The sequence below is a fragment of the Branchiostoma lanceolatum genome, chromosome 8, assembly GCF_035083965.1.
Source record: "Branchiostoma lanceolatum isolate klBraLanc5 chromosome 8, klBraLanc5.hap2, whole genome shotgun sequence".
NCBI classification, from domain to species: domain Eukaryota; kingdom Metazoa; phylum Chordata; class Leptocardii; order Amphioxiformes; family Branchiostomatidae; genus Branchiostoma; species Branchiostoma lanceolatum.
The window spans coordinates 2,745,577-2,765,766 of record NC_089729.1 but is presented as its reverse complement, the minus strand read 5'-3'; the positions used below and the strand labels follow the sequence as shown (position 1 = coordinate 2,765,766).

Genomic DNA, 20,190 nt, shown 5'->3' with positions numbered 1-20,190 from the left:
GAATAACGAAAAGTGAAATTATATCATTTTTGTGGTTTGTTGATTTTAAGAGAAAGTAGAATCGTCGACGTAGAAGAGGATTGTGGGTAGATTTTTTCAAAATCGTTGCCAGCTGTCCGAGTCTCTGTCGGAGCGATCGCGATGTGTCTTTCTTCCGACACTAGATGACAATCGGACGGCTTTCTGTGACTTCTGAGGAAGAAACGTGATACTTCAGGTGAGCCCCTGTGTGAGAGGTAGCTTCGAAGCGCCTTCTGTTACCTGTACTCCTTATTTACTCATGCAGAGGAACGTCCTGTAAACAAACATCTTGGGGGGGGGGGGGGTTTTGTTGCTGCAAGGTACACATACAAGTATGTTGAATTGATCGAAATTATTTTGACAAAGATCATAACACAAAGTGAATGAAATGTTGTATTCTTCAACTTAGCTTTTAACAATGGACTTTCAGTTGAAGGAAATTTAATATAGTGCAATCAATGTTATGACTGGTAGACAAAGCTGAGTCTTCTTCTTCTTCTTCATACACGTAGCAAAAAAATAATAGCAATAATTTCTGATTTGTGATGATTTCAGCCATGCCCTTATTTGGAAACAAGTTCTCTCCGAAGAAGACGTCGCCACGGCGATCGGCCTCGCTGTCGAACCTGTCCACAATTGACGAGGCACAGAAAGCGGCAGAGTTTGGGCTGGACTACGGACCAATCAGGGTCAAGCTGGGCGGCACCGAGGTCTCCTACCACGACGGACAGTGGATCTCAGGTGTGTAGACAGTGATGGGAAGGTGGTCCTATGGTAACGTTGTTGTCTGATGGGTCTGGATTCAACGTTGTGGTGAGTATCGAACCCGGGAGTTATTGGTTCTGAGCCCAACGCTGTAATTTGTAACAGACGTCACACCCAATAAGTTAGTAATTATAAGTAGTAGCCTTAATGCAGTTAAACTCCAGAGCAGGAAACATTCCTTCCTCACCCTTCGGTTACCTGTTGTTTCAGAGGAAGGGGCAGCGGAGTGAGCCAGCAGGAAGTTTGGGTTAGGTTCCAGTGAAACCCATGTTCAACCCCTCCTCACTATTCCCTGTTGTTTGTTTATTGTTTTGTTTATTGTTGCAGAGGGAGGTGGCAGCGGAGTCAGCCAGCGGGAAGTTAGGGTTAGGTTCCAGTGAAAGTTACTGAAACCCATGTCCGACCCCTCCTCACTATTCCCTGTTGTTTGTTTATTGTTTTGTTTATTGTTGCAGAGGGAGGTGGCAGCGGAGTCAGCCAGCGGGAAGTGGTGAAACTGAAGAAAGACAAACAGAAGCTGGAAGAGGAGAACAACCTGCTCAAACTCAAGATGCAGATTCTACTGGACATGGTCAGTCAGTGTGCAGGGTGTTTTTCTGGATATTAGTGTGAGGAAAGATCACCATGGCAAGTAGCAATACCATGTGGGGGCTAGGCATGTTAAAATAGCTAATTTAACTCTAAAGCTATCTGACTCGGTGAGAGGGCGTGGGATGCAGTACACCTGAAAGTTTAAAAAGCAGTCAACTCTGGTGTAACCAGGTGTAACTATTGTTCTTCGGTAAAACATGTAATGCTCTTCATGAAAATTTAACAACCATTGGGTACAGCTTTTTAGGCCCAATCTACATTTGTATGCTTACAGCAGAACAATTCAGGGCCACTATTGAACTCTGTGCTGTATAGTGCCCGATTGGGACGAATAAACCTTTATTATTATTATCACTATTAGACTAAGTGTTCTGTTTCCACTGCAGCTTGCCGAGCAGACTTGTGAGTCACATCTACTGGAGAAGGAAGTGCAGGAGATGCGGGGAGGGAGGAGCAGGAAGAAGTGAGATGTTTAACACAGCCCTGCCCTGAGCTACATCATCAACATTATTGAACCACAGGTCTTATCATAACACTGTGACTCGGACAAAAGACCTGCTGCAACACGTGCATCTGTGTGAGTCAACTGATGGAACCACTGCTTATGGGCACACATCAGGAGATTTGTTTGGTACAGAGCAAGGACAAATGAGTCACATGAATGAACTGATGATGAAGAAAAACAGTCCCTGCAAAAAGATGTGCTCAGTGCTACAATACATGTGTGAGGGGAGAATCTACATGTAGCCCTACCAGGCTCCGCTGATGAAACAACTCCGCTGGGAAAACAGTAGAAATCGGCCAAATAGAGTGAATAGTATGCCAAGGGTAGTCTGCTATCAGGGAACTTCAATAGGCGACCAACACCTGATAGCAGACTACCCTGGGCCAGTCCTGCCGATGGGAAATGTTTGGCGCCATTTCCAACCACACTCACCACACACTGCAAGGCAGTAGTACTATTGTTCCATAAGGCAGTGATTCCAACTGAACTTAGCACTAGAAATGCCTTCAGAATGGCTGGAGCTTGTCTACAGTGACCATGCAAGTCAAGAGACATGAAGACAAGTTGGCTACTATAATTCTCCTTGTCTGTCAGTCCTCCCCAGATGGTTGAAGTAAATAACGTGCTCTACTTTACTTATAGATGAGCTGTTGTTCAATAAAGAAATATTTTGTTCGTACCTACTTATTATCTGCTTTGAATCTCTTTCCTTGAATTGGCAACATTTTTTTGGGACTCAATTATTGTCAATAGAAATTAGAATAGGATGACAACTAGTCATTGCCACCTACGGAATGATAAATGAAGTATTGAAATGGTTTCCAAACAGTTTTAGTCTATACATCAGAAAACAGTATCCTTGACAAGTTATAAATCAAGTGCACTAAGCATTTCTGAAGAACAGTCATTGTAAAATAAAGAAGGAGACTAAAATTTCTTGTTGTTCTTTATTTTCTGTGGTTAATACATGGGAACAGTTTATACTTGCAGTTGTTCTTATAATCTGTTACAAGTTCAAGTACCTTTGGAATTTTTCATATTAAACAAATGCAGAATATCACAATGTTATCTGCTTTATATCACTTTCCTTGAATTGGTAAAAATGGAGGGGGGCTATTTTAACTGAAATACTCCGTTGGGCAAACTATTAAACGAAAAACTAGTTGAACCCATGTTCAATTAATATAACTGACTTATATTATAACTGCTAATATTGCATTGACTGCAACATGATTGGAATGACTAACTTTACAATATTTCTGCATGTAAGCTGTGTTCACTTATCACGTCTTTCACCTAAAAGTTGATAACATGTAAATTTCTGTGGACTAAACTTGTCTAACTGAAGTTCAGCTCTTGATGAAGCTATCTTGGTTGTGGCTGCATGCCAGGGGGTAGGGGCATGCCACCGAGGCCCCCTTGCATTCCTCCAGAAACTGCAGCATTTGGGCCAAGAAGGATCTGTGTAATAAAACAACAAAAAAACACTTTCATCATCATCATTATCCACTGGTTTCTGCATCTGCAGTAGTGGAAACATCCCAAAACACACTTTAGTTTGTTAAAAAAGCACCACTACTAGCAAAAGCTACCAATGTAACTAAGAACACTTGTATTCAACTCAAGGTAATAGATAACAGAGACATGATTCGCTGGTCTAGTTTTTGGTGGAATAAGAAAGCAACAAGTACTTACTTTAGTACATAGACCAAATTTTGCTGGGTAACAATCTCATCCTTACAATAAACCTGTCTCTGTTGCTGTAACTGCTACTGTTCCATCTGTGCCTTCTCTGTTTAAAACGTATGTCACAACTATGGTTTGGCCTTCAATATCTGCAATATTGTATATGTACACCTTCGGGCGCTGATTAGCACATGAAATGTAAGATTGCCATAGGATAATCACCTGTCTTTGTTGCTGCAACTGCTGCTGCTGCTCCATCTGTGCCTTCTCTGTTTAAAACTTATGTTACAACTACGGTTTGGCCTTCGATATCTGCCATATTGTATTTGTACACCTTCGGGCGCTGGTTAGCACATGAAATGTAAGATTGCCATTGGATAATCACCTGTCTTTGTTGCTGCAACTGCTGCTGCTCCATCTGTGCCTTCTCTGTTTAAAACTTATGTTACAACTACGGTTTGGCCTTCGATATCTGCCATATTGTATACAACATGTATGTACACCTTAGGGCGCTGGTTAGCACATGAAATGTAAGATTGCCATAGGATAATCACCTGTCTTTGTTGCTGCAACTGCTGCTGCTCCATCTGTGCCTTCTCTGTCTCGAAGATGACAGGGAGGACCAGAATCATGAAGGAGGTGCTGACGACCCAGAGGCTCCTCCGCGTGAACTGGTACAGCCACTTGGAACCCGACACAGACAGGGACGTCATGCCCGACACGCCGCTCCGCATGCTGTCCGGGAACATTTCACTGAGACCCGCCAACCGCTCAAGTAACGTCTCGTCTTCTACGTCCTGAGAACAAGACAGGGTTTCGTCAGAACCTTCATAAAACTGCTTTGTGAGACCCACCAACCGCTCAATTAATGTTTTGTCCTCTACATGTTCAAATGTATGTCCTGAGAACAAGCCAGGCTTTGGTCAGAACTTCATAAAAACGCTATGTGAGACCAGGGATGTCTTCACCTTTCAATTTTTTCCTTCCCAATCATTATTTGGGAGCCCATTTTTTTCTCTCAAATTTTTCAAAGTTAAACCTGAAATTTCAAGCTTACTAAATACATTTTCATCAGTTTCAGATTTGACAAATTTATTTCCGTCAGAACAAATTTTTGTACCAGGACGGAGTGACCAGTCCTGGAGACCAACCTGTGTGAGACCCCCAGCCGCTGAAATAATATCTTGTCTTCCATGTCCTGAAAACGACAGGGTTCTGCAGAGCCTGACTGAATCATGCTTCTCACAGGGGGGCCTCTGGCAGTAATTGTTCGACATGTAGGGTACATAAAACATCTATCCATCTGCTCAAATAAGATAGGGTTTGGTCCCAACACCAAAAAACATCTAAGTGCAACCCATCAACCATTGGAACATTTCACAAATTTGAGTGGTTTGTTTAGATCTCGAAATACAAAACATTGGTGTAATACCCACTACCCAAAATGCATGGACTTCATTGTCCTGTGTGGGAAAAATCTTCCCATCTCATGATCTGTTTGGGACTTCTCCAATCTTTTGGTCAGAATTCGGTACAGCAAGTGATACCCGACATGAGTATCACTTCAATAACTTCTGACAATTTCTTCTTCTTCTTCTTCTTTACTGCTTAGCACATTTAAAGCATATCAGTTTCCCCTGACCTACAATTGCACAAACACAAAAAAGTATGCCCCTTGCCTGTTACTCACCAGGTCCTGAGGTAAGCTTTATCATTCTTGGATCACCACCAACACTTACTAAGGCCATTTGTGTATCAAACTACACCGGTGTACGGCAATAATTTACGCAGGAAGCGTATTTATTATATAATATTTCGGTACAAGGTTATGCATGCCCCCCTCCCCACCTCCTGTATGTTTAACACGTGCTAAAAAAACCTTCTCATTTCTCGAATAGTCAAGGATACAATAATGAAAAACGAACGAACCTCGTCGTCTATATCATCATCGTCGTCTAACTCGTCTTCCGGCCTCCTGATTTCCTCAATTTCTGCCATAATTTGCGCGGAAAGATGGGAGCGTCGCAACCGTATCTGTCAGTGTGACCTCGGGGTCGTAGGGATGACGTCACGTACGAAGGCCCGAAACTACGGTGGCCCATACCGACAAAGGTATGTCGTTAATATTTTTACGCAAACCTTTTAGGTTGTGTGCGCTGGAGGTGAAGACTGACCGTAAGTATGTACCAGACTCCATGGGTTGGTAAAAAAAACAATAGAAATTGACCAATTTTACTGCATAATAATACAGACAAATAAAATTTACCAGAAAAATCTGCAACACAGGCCATTGAAGAAAATCCACTTGTCTTCCTGGACCTCTTAGTAACAATAGACATCACAATATAGAGTGAAGATGACAACATAACGAACATCCACTCAGTATGTACATTCATTACAGGTAGCAGCAGATCATTAAAATTACTGTCCAGTTGTCGTTTTTACTTTAGAATAATTAAAATAATAGTTCACTGAGTCAGTTCATACGATTTGTTTAGAATTAGAGGCACACTATTACTATTACAATTATCTACAATACAATGACAGTTCACTTCATTACTGAAGTTCTATACCGGCTTATAATACAATACTCTAGTCTGAAATATCATTATTTTCTTCCATTACAACATGAAGTAGTGGGGCAGGACAGTCATTGTGGTGTGCAGTGTAGTGCCCATTTCTACATTCTGGGAAATCGTTCCTTACCTTGAAAATTTTGGTCCAGTCAGGACACTTTTTGGGTAGGGTCTCAGCTTTCCTAGTTTGGTCAAAATCTTCTGTTCAGTGATCTCTTTAGTTCGCGAGTTTAAATTTCGTGTAGTACATGCACGCACACGCTATTGCTTTAACCAAGGAGGTTAAAATAGAAAGGATGAGTTTGAATAAATACATATAAAATACATATGATATAAAAACCCTACCATATGCTTTGAGCCATCCATTTCGGAAAAAAAAACTGAATCTTATGAAAGATGCAGCGTTTGGTTGCGCTCGCGTCAAGCAGTGCAAAGGTCAACGACCAGAGGTAACCTTTGCCAGACACAACATTGCCGTTGTTAGCACATGTAAACATCTTCCGATGCATTTTACATTTTCTATGCAGTATAGCGTGTTTGATCTAAAGCATGGTGCATTTCTGAGACAAAAGGCAACACGGACATAGCCTACAAGGTTCGATAATTTAAGAAATACGGGAACTTGAGTTCTCCCGCGCTCTACGAGTGGCGCCAGTGGTTGGAAGCATGGCCGGTGTGAGCGGGTCGCTGGAGGCTCAGCTCTCGGCGCTACACGCACTGCTCGCCGAGGCTGATCACGGCCACGGCTCGGTGGAGGCGCACAACCTGGTGGCGGACATCGCGCAGATCTGTCTGCGGCACACGGCCGACAGGGATGTCGGTAGGTCTACTCTCATTTCAACTTCGCGCCATATTTGCTATATCAGAACTTTTCATATTAAGGAATTTAGGAAAGTGACAAAGCTCACAGTCTGTGTTTCACGTGTTCCGTAACTTCCAGTAGTCGTGGTTCAAACTGTAGTCATAGAATAAGCTTGAACATTCTCTGAATGGAAACTACATAGAGATTAACAGTTGACATGTACAGACCGCGCCCCCCTCCCCATACCATACACAGTATCAAAGAGAAAGGGGGCGTGGTTAGTGGTTCAAGTCGCTGAAACAAACTTTGCTCATGACTTTCATTGCCTGGCAGATAAAGGCAATGTGGGGACTGGTGCAAAAACGTTTTTTCATCTTTTTTATGTGATATTTTTTTTTGCAAATGATGAAAACCAGTAGTGAATCTGAGAATTAAACATTTAATGACAATGACAATGACAATGAACTTTATTGCATATTCATGCCCAACATGGGCTAAATGCATTAGGTAACATGGAGTAAAAGAAAAGGAACATTGTGCTATATTCCATCTAAATCTACAGAGTCTCTTCTCTCTTCTTGAAACATTTGTACACAAATTCACATAGTTTTTCGATTATAACATAGTTTCGAGAAGACATAATACATGTGAATAACTCGTTATTTGTAAGATGCGCATATTTCTTGTCTAGTTGTATTGAACTTACGAGGGATCTGCGCATGTCTGAGTATAGTGAGCATTCTAAGATAAAATGTATTTCATCTTCTATACAATCCTTGTCACAGAATGTACACATTCTGTCATTTGGTGGAGTCTGGTTGTACCTACCAACTTCAATTTAATATGGTGCATGATACTCAGCTGTTCACTCTTGACTTTGTCATTGCTGTTCCTGCCCAGCCTACTGCTGCTCGGTGCTGTTCCAGGAGTCGACGGGAATCACAGCCTTCCTGCGCAAAGCTGTCACTCTGGACCAGGTGGGATGAACGCACTTGAACTTTGTAATGGTATACAGTAACTCATCCTGAGGTGGCATCTCGTTGGCGTGACGATAGGGTGTTTGGTTCAGAACCCAGAGTCCTGGGTTCAAATCTCCTGACATGCGACTGATGTTGTGCCCTTAGGAAAGGTACTCTACACGACTACACGACTTTCCTCACTTCACCCAGGTGTAAAAATGGGTACATGATTTCGGTTGGGGACTCCGAGGTAAAAGGCATTGGTAGGAGAGGGTTTGGCTCCACCTTCCAATACCTTGCCCAAGACACAGTAGATAACAACCCACTACCCTTACCACCTTAACAAAAGGCTACCTTTTTAATGCACCCTGTGATATTAGTAGTTTTCCCTAGCCCAATGAAGAATATATGGTGGACCATAGCTAAATGTCCGGTACTTAGGACTACAAAAGTGCTAGCTTGTTGGGGCAGCGATAACAGCCGGGATTCAAACTCCCAACCCTTAATCCAGAGGCTGGTCACTATTCTCCCAAACCACTTGACTGCGCATGCAACAGTCCATCATAATTGTAATGTTGTCATCTCCCCTGCAGTACCAGCCGGCGAAGGTAGAGGCGCTGTCGTTCCTGCTGGCTTTTATGGAGAAAGTCGGGAAGAAGATTCAGCCTCATGCTGTAGAGGTCAAGGTGAGGTCACTGATTTCTCATTCCTACAATCATGCATAGATTTACATGTGATCACAAGAGCTCAAATGTCTTGTTGAAAAGAGCTCAAATGAAAAGAGCTCAACTGTTGAAATGAAGAAGCTCACTTACTTATTAGAACTACAGTCAAACCTGGCCGGCCATCCACCTGGCACAGTCAACCACCTCCAGTCATCAGCCACCTTAGAACTGTCCCTTCCAATTTAACGCAACCATCTAACCCAACCAGCCACCACTCTTTTGCAGTTCATGAGGTTTTTACATCCTAATCAATAACCGAAACCACTTGTTCCTCCCCAGGAGGTGTGCATGGCCGTGTTCAGCAGGGACAGGTTATCCAGGGTCAAGTGCGCAACCTTCCCCGTCCTTAAGAAGGTGGGATCCTCCTCCTTGTCAGATTGAACTCACTTTGCAATTATATAAAAAACATGAGCTTCAAGCATGCATAGAATATCTTAGTATTCTTACAAATTTTGTTTGTACACATATATTGTTTGATTAGAGACTACCCATACGTTTGAATAAATAAATGAATAAATGATTACTACAGTATACATACACGTGTACTCGCGTAGGTTCTGCAGCTTACAATGTGTTCCTAGAGGTAGTATGTACAGATGTATGACTACAGTATACATGTCGGTACACGTAAGATGTCTGATGATACCGTATATATACAAATGTATGTCTGTATACATAGGTTCTGCAGCTTAGTATTTGTTCCTAGAGGTAGTACTTAATTGTACATTGTGGATGCTTGCTTTGATTGCTTCCGTATACATGTACAGTATATATATATAGATATACACGTACATTAGAATTTAGATGTTTGCTGTCTGTGCCTGTAGGTTCTGCAGCTGACGATCCATTCGCAGCTGGGGGAGGAGCTGAGGGTGTCCGACATGGTGGACAGGATGTTCCTCGAGCTCACCAAGAAGAGCCAGACAACTGCCACAGGTCTGTCTGACAGAAATCCTGATTCATCATTAGAAAAAAGCCCTGACCTGATGTCTGTTTTTGGCAAAGCTTCAGGGATGAGGCTAACAGTGAAGTATACGTTTTGTTGCAAGGAACTCCAACTATTCAACAAATATTTCTGTCTGCCTGCACTAGGCCTACATGTAAGAAAAAAATGTTGTGTTTCTGGTTACTGTCCTGAAACAATTAGGTTTGTAGGTAGGGATTCGCTTTTTTCTTTTATATTTAGATTACAGTATGTATGTTTGCTCACTAAGAACAGCCAGACCACCGCCACAGGTCTGTCTGACAGCACTAGCTGAACTCCTGATCCATCATTAGCCCTGACCCAATCTGTTTTTGCCAAAGCTTCAGCCCTCCTCGGAGTGATCTCAGAAGTGTACCTTGAGCTGATGGTATATCTGTACCTGTACCTAAAATTTGTTTTGGTGCTCAGCTCTAGAATGACATGAGGACTGTTTTCTCCCCCAGTGAAGAGCGGAGCGCTGTCCCTCCTCGGGGTGATCTCAGAAGTGTACCCTGAGCTGATGGTCCAGAAGGACTCTCCCGACCGGCTCCTTAAGGTGTACATCTCCACCCTGAAGGAGCAGATGGAGTCTCGCACCAGGAAGCCCGAGATGGCCGTCATCGCCGGCTGTCTGGAGGGCCTCACACACTTCCTGGTCAACTTCACCCAGTCCGTGGAGGAAGGTGTGTTTGTTTGTTTGTTTCTCCTGGGAAAACTTATCACTTATTGTATACTATGTGCCCAGGGGGGGGGGGTGTAGTAACCCCAGGCAAACGTCTTTTACATTCAGATTCAATGAAATCTACATTACATAAACGAATTCATGCAAATTACTAAGGGTGGGGTGCTTCTTCTTTCCTTTTTGGGAAAAAAGAATTGTTATTATGATATCGTACACTTTCTCTTTCTTCTATCTTTTTGTCTTTCTTCCCTCTTTGTTCTCATGTTGTGGTTGTTTCCACAATCTCATGATGAAGTGAAGCCAGGTAGTATATATAACAGTTGTGTCAAACTAAAAAAAAAAGAATGGTTTTTATTGGTCAGAAATTACCCACAATGGCAGCCTTTCTAGCGCTGAATTGATACAGGGTTTACAGGTTTCACATAACACACAACCTGCATATACATATCTTATCCACACCTGCATTATGTGGAATTGTCGCAAGGGTCTGGGCGGATGCCATTCGGCGCCACCAGGTGAACTCAATACGACCTTCCCCAATCGAAGTCAGGTACCCATTTACACCTGGGTGGAGTGAGGAAAGTTGTGTAAAGTGCCTTTTCCAAGGGCACAAGATCGGTAACATGACAGGATTCGAGCTCGGGACCTCTTGGTTCTGAGCCGAACACTCTGCTGTTGCGCCACACGACCCCACAAACAAAGTGTGATCTTGAATCTCTTGCAGGAAGTGCTCATTCCAAGGACATCTACACCTTCACCAGGAGGGCCGTGTCGCCTCAGGTGGGTCTCAAGGAGTCTTAATGTTGCAATTCTTAGTGAATAATGTTATTCTTGATATATTACACTGTCAAGTTTTCTGTGTGAGCTGCTAAATCAGATGTTAAATCCCTCTTAACTTAGGGAAAGACCCTATATATAAAGATCCTATATATACAGACACACACAGACCCTATACAGAAACCAATATAAAGCTGCAGGAATCTATATATAGCTACTAGATAAACAGCTTTTGAACTCTTAATCAAGCGTTTAGTAAAAGACAAACAAAAATGCTAACTGTTGATTTGATTTGATTTGATTTATTTGATGTACACTAACTGTTCTGCTGTATCCCAGCTTTCCTGGTAGATATCAATTGTTGCGATGTAGAATATTTTAGACTGCCATACTTACAGGACTAGTCACAGCTCATCTAAACTCAGTCCCTTGGCAGAGGAACTAATACATCATACATGTACCTCCCCTACAGGTGGAGATGGCTCGGTATGATGTACCCAAAGGTGAGGTGCAGATGTCGCTCAAACCATTTGCATACGATCCCGAGTTGGTGACTTTGACATGATCAACTGGTCTTTCCTGTTAGATGTACTAATAAGACAAAGTATAATTTTTTATTTGTTCTGCCAAGTTAGTTCATTCTAGTGATGCTGAAGAAGAGTGACGGATGTCACTCAAAACGTCCGGAAGTAAATCTCGGACTTTTATCCAGTGCTGCATGTTTCTTTTTTTTCTTTCACCTGGGAACATCATGTCGCCAGCTGTTGTAGAGTTTGAATTGTCTTCAAGTTTATAAATAAATGGAATCATTACTTAAGTGTCTTCTTTCCACCCCCGTCCCCCTCAGCTGCCCTGTGGTTGCTGGCTAAACATGCAGCACAGTTTAACAAGTACCTGATGAACGATTATGAGGTGGGTTCCATTCCTTCAATGCAAGCTTTTACCAGCTACCAGGGAAACAGGGAGTCCTCTGGGCTTATTCCTTTGTTGTTTTAGTATAGGGCGTCCAAAAGACACATGGACGCATAGCTAGCTAAAAGCCTGCTTCAGTATGAACCACAAAATAAATGCCGAAGCTACTGTAGATCTCTCAGGTTTCAAATGGGCAGGTTTTGATAAGCACAGCTACATTGTACACGTATGTAACAACAGGAGTTAGAGGTAGGTAAACAGCACACCCCTATGTCACATGTACGTGGCGCACACAAACACAGATTTCAATAATATGATAAGAGTTTTAGATTTGAAATTATGTGAGAAGGCCTTGCAGCTGTGTAACAGCAGTTCATTGTTGCCCATAGAACATGAATAGAAAACTGTACAAGTGGAGTCAACATCCCAACCATGATGTTCAACATAATCGTATACATATAAACCATGTAACAAATTATAAGAGTTGCTGTGTAACAACAACAGTTGACAATGTTTATCTACGATAAGACATGAACAGGAAACTGGACAAGTGGAGTCAACATCCCAACTAAGATGTGAAACATGTAAACTATGTAACAATAAGAGTTGCCAGCGTGTAACAACAGTTTTGTGTCACCCATAGGACATGTACAGGAAACTGTACCAATGGAGTCAACATCCAAACCGAGATGTGAAACATGTAAAAACTATGTCAACTGCGTGACAATAAGAGTTGCCAGTGTGTAACAGCAGTTCTATGTCTCCTGTAGGACATGTACAGGAAATTGTACCACTAGAGTCAACATCCCAACAGAGATGTGAAACATGTACATGTAAAATGTAACAATAAGAGTCACCAGTGTGTAACAACAATAACAGACAGTTGTATTCTCCCACAGGAGATGTACAGGAAATCGTACAAGTGGAGTCTGCATCCCAACAGAGACTTGACACATGTACTAGGTAAACTATGTAACAATAAGAGTTGCTAGTGTGTAACAACAGTTCTATGTCTCCCGTAGGACATGTACAGGAAACTCTACCAGTGGAGTCAACACTCTAATCGGGATGTTAAGCAGGCAGGATACGCAGCGCTGGAGTCCTTCCTAAAACAGGTGACACACTGCAGTGATTACGTTTTTGACATGCTACAAAATTCTGTTGAACGGATCAGCAACGAGTAAGGCCACACTGAGTTGATCTTATGGATGACATCAACACATGCATCAGTTTTTATCCACCTCAACATGGCCTGGTCATTTTAAAGTGGGAAATTCAATGTAGAATAAAGTCAAACACAAACTGAATGAAGTCTTGCTAAAACTGCAAGCTTCCCCTCATTTTAAGGTAACTTTAAGTTTGTTGTTTTTTCACAGATCGCCGCCATGTTGGTCACCAGGCATGAGAAGGGGGGCAACAAGGCTGACCTGGCTGTGTTCAAGGTAACAACGTCAAACAACTGCTTCAGACAACTGCTTCTTACAGTGACTCCCCTTCGAAAGGCATGATGTGTGAAATACAGCCACAGTGCCATGTCTATGTGATGCGCCTAACTATAGCTAGTGTGTAGGCTGAATGTCTGTGTGCTGGTTGCCTAGCCTCTCACTTTTAGCCTCTTCGCTAGCAAAGCGATGCATGATGCTCTGTAGCACCAGATCTAGAGGATGGCCATGACAATGTGTGTCTTCAAACTCTGAAATAACGAAATCAGCTCTGCACAATTACAAGATGGGAATATCATGATCCTCCTTATATAGAATCTGGTAAAGGAATATGATTGACCTGAATGTGGGCTGGTCAAAATTCATGACTCTTTACACCAGTTCTGCCGTAAATGTGAGTAAGAGACTGAGGTTTTTACCACAAATAGCACCTCAGAAAATGAATCAAATTTTAATGTGCTCCTCTGTGAAATTCTCCGTTCAGTATAGGTTCAGATCCGCTACGGTCTAGTGACTCTGAACCCCCATTAGCAGGGAGATGGGTTCTGATGGGTTCAGCTTGCTCAACGTAACCCTCTGGTGCTGCAAACAGTTAGTCGCAACTTTTTATGAATGAAGCACATTGTCAAGTTTCCTTTCTTTTTTATCTTACCCCCCCATGTAGTTCTTCATCCGAGAGTTCCGCTCCATCATCGACACAACAGAGGCCGGGACCCGGGAGATGTCGATCGCTGTGCGAGGCTACGGATTCTTCGCTGCCGTAAGTTGGTTCATCTTCAGGAACAAGCTTTTTCAGTAAAACACAGGACGAGACAAGTCTATTATGAGTTTCCAAATTTGCTGGAGCAGGCCAAAAAATACAGTTTGTTGATGTCAATATATGGTAGTTCTTCCATCTGGTGACTAGACGAGTAATCATATGGCTCTTGCATCCATGCTGGCCCTCTTCCCTCAAAGATTTCCAAAAGATTTTTAAGTCTGCTACTTGTGATCATGCCCATCTTCATTTGGGTTGATATCTGTCTGTTCTTCTCACAAAGAGTGCTTCTTTGGAGAAGAGTTGTATAATTATTTAGAGCATATTAAGTAGCTGTCATTTGTTCAATTAAGACTTTTTTCTTAGGACTTTATATTGCAAAAGTGACAGTGTGGGAAATATTTTTCCAGCCGTGTAAGATGTTTTTGTCAGAGAGCGATGTGAAGTTCATGTTCAGCGAGATGATGCAGAGGAGCGAGCAGCTGTACTTCGGCACGGCGGACAGCCTGGAGGACAAGGTGCACCACCTGCCCAGCTTCCTGGAGGCGCTCGCCAGCATCGTGCAGCACCTGGATCAGGTAAGGAGGGAGGGGGGTTAGAGAGGGGGGTTAGGCAGGTGTGGGGGGCGGGTTGCGAGGGAGGGGGTACAAGGTGCACCACCTGCCCAGTTTCCTGGAGGCGCTGGCCAGCATCGTGCAGCACCTGGATCAGGTAAGAAGGGAGGAAGGGGAGGGGTGGGGGTGGTAGGGAGGGGGGTTAGGGAGGGGGGGACAAGGTGCACCACCTGCCCAGTTTCCTGGAGGCCCTGGCCAGCATCGTGCAGCACCTGGATCAGGTAAGGGGAGGGGGGTTAGGGAGGGAGGGGTTACAAGGTGCACCACCTGCCCAGCTTCCTGGAGGCGCTGGCCAGCATCGTGCAGCACCTGGATCAGGTAAGGAGGGAGGGGGACGGGGGTTAGGGAGGGGGGATTAGATAGGCAGGAGGGGGGGGGGGTTGGGAGGATGGGAGGTAGTACAAGGTGTACCACCTGTCCAGCTTCCTTGAGGCCCTGGCCAGCATCGTGCAGCACCTGGATCAGGTAAGGGGGAGGGGGGTTAGGGAGGGGGGTTAGGGAGGGAAGGGTAACAAGGTGCACCACCTGCCCAGCTTCCTGGAGGCCCTGGCCAGCATCGTGCAGCACCTGGATCAGGTATGGGGCAGAGGGGTGGGGGAGAGGGGGAAGGGAGGGGGGAAGGGGTTAGGGATGGGGGAGGATAGGGGGTAGGGAGGGGGGACAAGGTGCATCACCTGCCCAGTTTCCTGGAAGCCCTGGCCAGCATCGTGCAGCACCTGGATCAGGTAAGGGGGAGGGGGGTTAGGGAGGGGGGTTAGGGAGGGAGGGGTAACAAGGTGCACCACCTGCCCAGCTTCCTGGAGGCCCAGGCCAGCATCGTGCAGCACCTGGATCAGGTGAAGAAAGGAGATTGATAAATAGAGATTGAAAGAGAGAGTGACACTGATGCCTGCGAACGATTGATTGATTGAGAGAGATTGAGCGATGGAGAGAAAGCAAGAGAAAGAATAGAGAAAGTCATCAGAATGCAGCATCTTGACTGCGTTCTTAATCCGACTTCCAGTACTGTGCCCTAGACACAGTGGATCATAATATATAAACAACCAACTGCCCCTATGGCCTTAACAAGGCAATGGGTCTTCCTTTAGCATTACAAGGTCATTAAAACATTTTCTGACCTCTGATATCTGCACTTACAGTTGTCGGACATGTTTGTGACCTCTCTGGAGCATCTGGTTGTTGTTTTGTTCGAGAACTTCCCGCGCCTCGGCAAGAAGATGCACCTGATCTGCCAGAAGGCCATCCTGAAGGTGCTGCTGGCCCTGGTGCCGAAGGGGGCCACGCTACGGACGTTCCTCAGCAGGATAGGTGAGGAGGGGGGGTTGGAGGGGGGAAGGGGGGTGGAGGGATGGTGGAGGGAGGTATCCTGAAGGTGCCGCTGGCCCTGGTGCCGAAGGGGGCCACGCTCCGCACGTTCCTGAGTAGGATAGGTAAGAATTTCCTCACTTCACTCACTGACTGGTGAAAATGAGTACCTAGCTTTGGTTAGGGTTACGTCCGGACGTCCCCAAAAGAGTGAGATTTTGGGGATTGTGCATTTCATAGTTGATATTCATTGCTAATAGTTTATCATGGATTGTGCCCAGTTGAGAACTAACTGTCCTGTTCATCCCCAGTATACCAGGCCCTCATCCGAACCTGCTCCCACCCCAATGTCATAGAAGGAGTTACGGTGAGCTGCTGCAATTTTTAACAACATTTATCATTATTCATTATTCATTATATGTTAATTTTCTGTTTGTATATCACTTTAGGTACATTACTTTTTTAAAATTTCACTTGTAACCCAGGGCCCCACTGCAAAGCAGTGTCAATCACTGAGATGGGCAACCGTTTATAAAGATGACAGAAAATAGATATTAAGTATTAAATAAGTAATTTGCTAAACCAGAAGTAATCTCTGCATTTTACTAATTTGTCTGTAAATATTGTTTACCTAAACTTCATTAACATATTTTGGAATTCTTATTCGATTTAATCCAATACAAATAAGCCTGTTCACTGTTTGAACGGTGCATGTGTATTTGAAACAGTGAACTAGGTTATTTGTATTGGATCAACAGTAAAAATAAGCTGTGCGATGAGCATCTTTGTCGTTTTCCTGTTAGGCTGAAGACGATGACCTCCCAGCTGCTCCAGCGGAGGAGGGAGGGGAACAGCAGACGCAACAGCCGGTCAAACGCTTCTCCTACAAGGACTACCTGCAGCTGTGGGGCAACCTGCTGGACAGCTCCAGACTCAAGGTTAGGTTTTTTTGCTGTTAATTACCTTTGCCAAGAAGGTTATGTTTTGGGGTGCATGTGCCTGTTTTTTTGTTTGTTTGTGGACAGCATTACTTTAGAAGCCGTGGATGAATGTTTATCATTATTGTTGTTGTTGTTTTTGACAGGAGCTGTCCCAGTGGGGCGTTGCTGTGGCAGACAGACAGGCCATGCACAGGATGCTGTATGACGAGCTGGTGACCTCCGTTCTCAAGGTCATCGACAAACTCGACCTGACGACCTCCAAACAGGCGGAACTAGGCTCTGAGGAGGTGGGACCTGTTATACATGTTCAGCCATCATTAAGATCCTGCCTTTAGTCAGGCTTTGGAAATAATAAGAAAAGTTAAAAATAAGATATGCTGACAAAAATAGTTCAAATCTAGATAGGACACAAATTTGCAAAGATGACCTTCACATGTTCCGAATACAATTTTGACCAATAGGTAACAGTGGAACTGTCTTAATCAAAAAGTTGCTTCAGAATCTGTGTTTTCAATTCAATACATTAGATTTTACGTTGTCTTTTTTGGGGGGACGAAAACAACAAAGAAAGAAGCCGATTAGAAATTGTCTGAATAGTGCATTATTTTACTTTTGTTTTTAAAAATAAACTTGAACCCATTTTATGTGTTTCAGCCGACCCTTGATGACCCCAGCTCCCAGGACGGGTTGACCTCTGACCCCATCTCGGGGCTGCAGGCGGCCAAACCAAGGGACTTTGTGGTTTTCATCAACGTGGTAGATTTCTGCAGGTCTGGATGGAGTTTACTGGGACTCTGTTTTTTGTCATAATATAGAACTGTCTGAACTGATCCCTCACATTTCACATATCATGAAACGTGTTTAAAACCCTACATGTAATATCTAGCTATAATTGTTGCTGTCTCAGAGCCTGCCTGATCATGATAAAACTAGATAATATTTTTCATTTGAAAGAGCGAGCATACCTCACACATGTATCTTGTCACAGTTTTCTTTTCTGTTACTTTATTCTGAGATCGCAATTACACACTTAATATGTGTGTTACATGTTCAACCTTAAGATTGCTAGTAAGTATATTTCCAAATCTTAAGTGGTCATCTTTGATTTTGAACTACATGCCTACATCTGCAGAGACCTGTTGCCCCACCACCACCCTGAGTACTTCCAGCGCTGGGTCTACACAGTCGGCCACGCCCTCATCCTGCACTCCACCAGGTAAGACACAGCTGTTAAATTGTGATTATAACAAAAGTTACGGCTCTTGGTGGAAAATATGCAGATGTTGGCTCATTGGCGCACCAAATCCGTGTGTTTTTTTTTGCACACTTTAGACAGTTTAGCCAAAGAGGCTCGGTGGGCGTCACTCCACCGTTGTGTAATATACCTTATACTATTAGGTACATGTATATGGGGTGAAGTGCCTTTCCCAAGGGCATAACATCAGGGCATGGCGAGTAATCATCCTAGAACCCATTGGTGAAAAGCCCAATTATGCCACACTGACGTCACATTGCGTTTATAAATGAAATCATAGGATTTGTTGTGTTGTCTTTTGTTGGCATATTTTTTTTGTTGATTACCATTTCGTAGCACAGTAGTTGATGAACAGGATAAGTCCTAAGCTTCTTCCTCCGCCGTTTTACCCAGACTGCCCCTGGTGAGTGGGTTCTACAAGCTGCTGTCTGTCTGCATGACCATCTGCACCAAGGTCAAGTACTTCAAGGTCAGGCAGCTTGCTTCATGTTTTACGTAGAATAGATAAAATAAATGACTGTATATCCACCACCAGATTGGTTCAGATACAGGAACTGTTCATTTTGATGTGGTACTGCTATGATGGTTTAGTTTCATCAATACCTTTGCACTTTATTTCACTAAATAGTAGCGGATGATGAGGTGAATGAAAAAAAAAATGCATCGTACGGATCAAATTACTAATAGTCTTTTTTCTTGTTTCGTTGATTGCATTTGATGTTCATAGCTTTTTTTTGCCACACACACACACACACACACAGGCACATTGATAAACGCCAGTTGGCGATATGCATCCCCTCATGAAACAAATGAATAAATCAAGAATTTATTTTATATATTGGTTAGGCTGTTCAGGACACACAGCCGGGGCTGCCCAACTAGCCTATTACAAGGGTTAGCCCTGCTGACAAAGATAAGGCATTAACTATTAGCAATGTAAAATGTAGTGTAAAGTGTAAGCTGTGTCCTTTTGTTGACAGGACCTGGACACGAAGGTCCTCAGCCCGTCGGAAGAGTCCATGGACGTTGAGGGGAGGGACAGGTCCTCGGAGGGACAGGCCTGCTTCACTCTGTTCAGAAAGTTTGTCAAGGAGGTGAAATAGATAATGCAAAATAAGCAAACAAATTGTTCACACACCCTTGAGTTATTGAGCAACTTTTGCCCCACCCCCTTTTACAATACCTCCTACATGTACTGTATAATCCAGTGGTGCAACAGGTAATGCACCCCTGCTGCTTGCCCATCTTGATTAAATTCCGTGGATCCGTTAGCTGGAGGTCAAACCTAGGGTCGGACCCTAGCTCAGACATGCTGTAAAGGATTGCAATCATCATTTCAGATGGTCTTCTAAGGCCTCAAGCGTCAGACCTCTGCATGTAAAAGAACCCAACACACTTATAGAGAAGATTAGGGTTGTGTTTCAAGCCCAAATTGCAAGCAGTGGCGAAGCCGTATTATACTACCACTATAGCTACAATGTTTAATGTACTTGAAAAAGCATCATGCTTCACCTCTATATTGAGGTTGACTGCTTTCCCTTACCCCTTCCATAGGTGCTGGTGAGGCTGAAGCAGTATAAGGATGACCTCCTGGCCTCCTGCCTCATGCTGGTGTTGTCCCTGCCGCATCAGATCGTCCAATCAGAGATCAGCGCACTGGTCCCCGCCTTACAGGTAACCAATCAGTATTCACTTCACCCTGACCCCTGATCTCTGACCCTCATACAAGTGTTGTCCCTGTCTCATCAGATTGTCCAATCAGAGAGATGCAGATTATAATTATTGTTCATCGCACAAGCTCCATACAGAATAAGAACTTCAAGACGTCTATCACCTTCATCAAGGCAACTCTGACTGGTTCACATTGCACTACAGATGTCGCTGCTTATAGATGCGTTCCAATGTTAACCA

At 43.7% G+C, this 20,190-nt stretch overlaps 3 protein-coding genes across 3 annotated transcripts in view; 2 read left to right on the top strand and 1 right to left on the bottom strand.

The window, feature by feature from the left end:
- Positions 1 to 96: 96 nt before the first annotated feature.
- Positions 97 to 2,111, top strand: LOC136440126 (protein chibby homolog 1-like). The gene is made up of 4 exons (XM_066435967.1): positions 97 to 217; positions 577 to 762; positions 1,242 to 1,357; positions 1,764 to 2,111. Exons 2-4 carry the CDS (start codon positions 579 to 581, stop codon positions 1,842 to 1,844), a joined length of 381 nt encoding a protein of 126 aa, XP_066292064.1. The 5' UTR covers positions 97 to 217; positions 577 to 578; the 3' UTR covers positions 1,845 to 2,111.
- A 704-nt stretch (positions 2,112 to 2,815) lies between these two features.
- LOC136440125 (mitochondrial import receptor subunit TOM22 homolog) lies at positions 2,816 to 5,645 on the bottom strand. Its single transcript, XM_066435966.1, has 3 exons — positions 5,498 to 5,645; positions 4,123 to 4,365; positions 2,816 to 3,343 (listed from the first exon to the last, which is right to left on the bottom strand). The coding sequence occupies exons 1-3, from the start codon at positions 5,564 to 5,566 to the stop codon at positions 3,248 to 3,250; spliced, it is 408 nt and encodes a 135-aa protein (XP_066292063.1). The 5' UTR covers positions 5,567 to 5,645; the 3' UTR covers positions 2,816 to 3,247.
- An 871-nt stretch (positions 5,646 to 6,516) lies between these two features.
- LOC136440493 (DNA-dependent protein kinase catalytic subunit-like) overlaps positions 6,517 to 20,190 on the top strand; it is a 63,008-nt gene continuing 49,334 nt past the window's right edge. The window contains exons 1-22 of the mRNA XM_066436543.1: positions 6,517 to 6,964; positions 7,847 to 7,923; positions 8,499 to 8,591; positions 8,910 to 8,984; positions 9,458 to 9,566; positions 10,059 to 10,277; positions 11,001 to 11,056; positions 11,526 to 11,599; positions 11,872 to 11,965; positions 12,988 to 13,080; positions 13,342 to 13,407; positions 14,072 to 14,167; positions 14,575 to 14,742; positions 15,918 to 16,086; positions 16,395 to 16,450; positions 16,887 to 17,021; positions 17,168 to 17,311; positions 17,679 to 17,794; positions 18,157 to 18,240; positions 18,673 to 18,748; positions 19,260 to 19,373; positions 19,834 to 19,953. Of these exons, the coding sequence (XP_066292640.1) occupies positions 6,811 to 6,964; positions 7,847 to 7,923; positions 8,499 to 8,591; positions 8,910 to 8,984; positions 9,458 to 9,566; positions 10,059 to 10,277; positions 11,001 to 11,056; positions 11,526 to 11,599; positions 11,872 to 11,965; positions 12,988 to 13,080; positions 13,342 to 13,407; positions 14,072 to 14,167; positions 14,575 to 14,742; positions 15,918 to 16,086; positions 16,395 to 16,450; positions 16,887 to 17,021; positions 17,168 to 17,311; positions 17,679 to 17,794; positions 18,157 to 18,240; positions 18,673 to 18,748; positions 19,260 to 19,373; positions 19,834 to 19,953 (2,388 nt within the window). The 5' untranslated portion in view covers positions 6,517 to 6,810. The remainder of the gene's footprint in view (positions 6,965 to 7,846; positions 7,924 to 8,498; positions 8,592 to 8,909; positions 8,985 to 9,457; positions 9,567 to 10,058; positions 10,278 to 11,000; positions 11,057 to 11,525; positions 11,600 to 11,871; positions 11,966 to 12,987; positions 13,081 to 13,341; positions 13,408 to 14,071; positions 14,168 to 14,574; positions 14,743 to 15,917; positions 16,087 to 16,394; positions 16,451 to 16,886; positions 17,022 to 17,167; positions 17,312 to 17,678; positions 17,795 to 18,156; positions 18,241 to 18,672; positions 18,749 to 19,259; positions 19,374 to 19,833; positions 19,954 to 20,190) is intronic.

Bases quoted from the DNA above. Each gene is read 5' to 3' on its own strand.
- LOC136440126 (XM_066435967.1), top strand. From the start codon at position 579: ATGCCCTTATTTGGAAACAAGTTCTCTCCGAAGAAGACGTCGCCACGG. The intron at 763-1,241 runs GTGTGTAGACAG...TTATTGTTGCAG, and splicing joins CGACGGACAGTGGATCTCAG to AGGGAGGTGGCAGCGGAGTC. The intron at 1,358-1,763 runs GTCAGTCAGTGT...TTTCCACTGCAG, and splicing joins TGCAGATTCTACTGGACATG to CTTGCCGAGCAGACTTGTGA.
- LOC136440125 (XM_066435966.1), bottom strand. From the start codon at position 5,566: ATGGCAGAAATTGAGGAAATCAGGAGGCCGGAAGACGAGTTAGACGAC. The intron at 4,366-5,497 runs GTTCGTTCGTTT...TCTTGTTCTCAG, and splicing joins ATGATGATATAGACGACGAG to GACGTAGAAGACGAGACGTT. The intron at 3,344-4,122 runs GTGATTATCCTA...TTTATTACACAG, and splicing joins AGTTGCAGCAACAAAGACAG to ATCCTTCTTGGCCCAAATGC.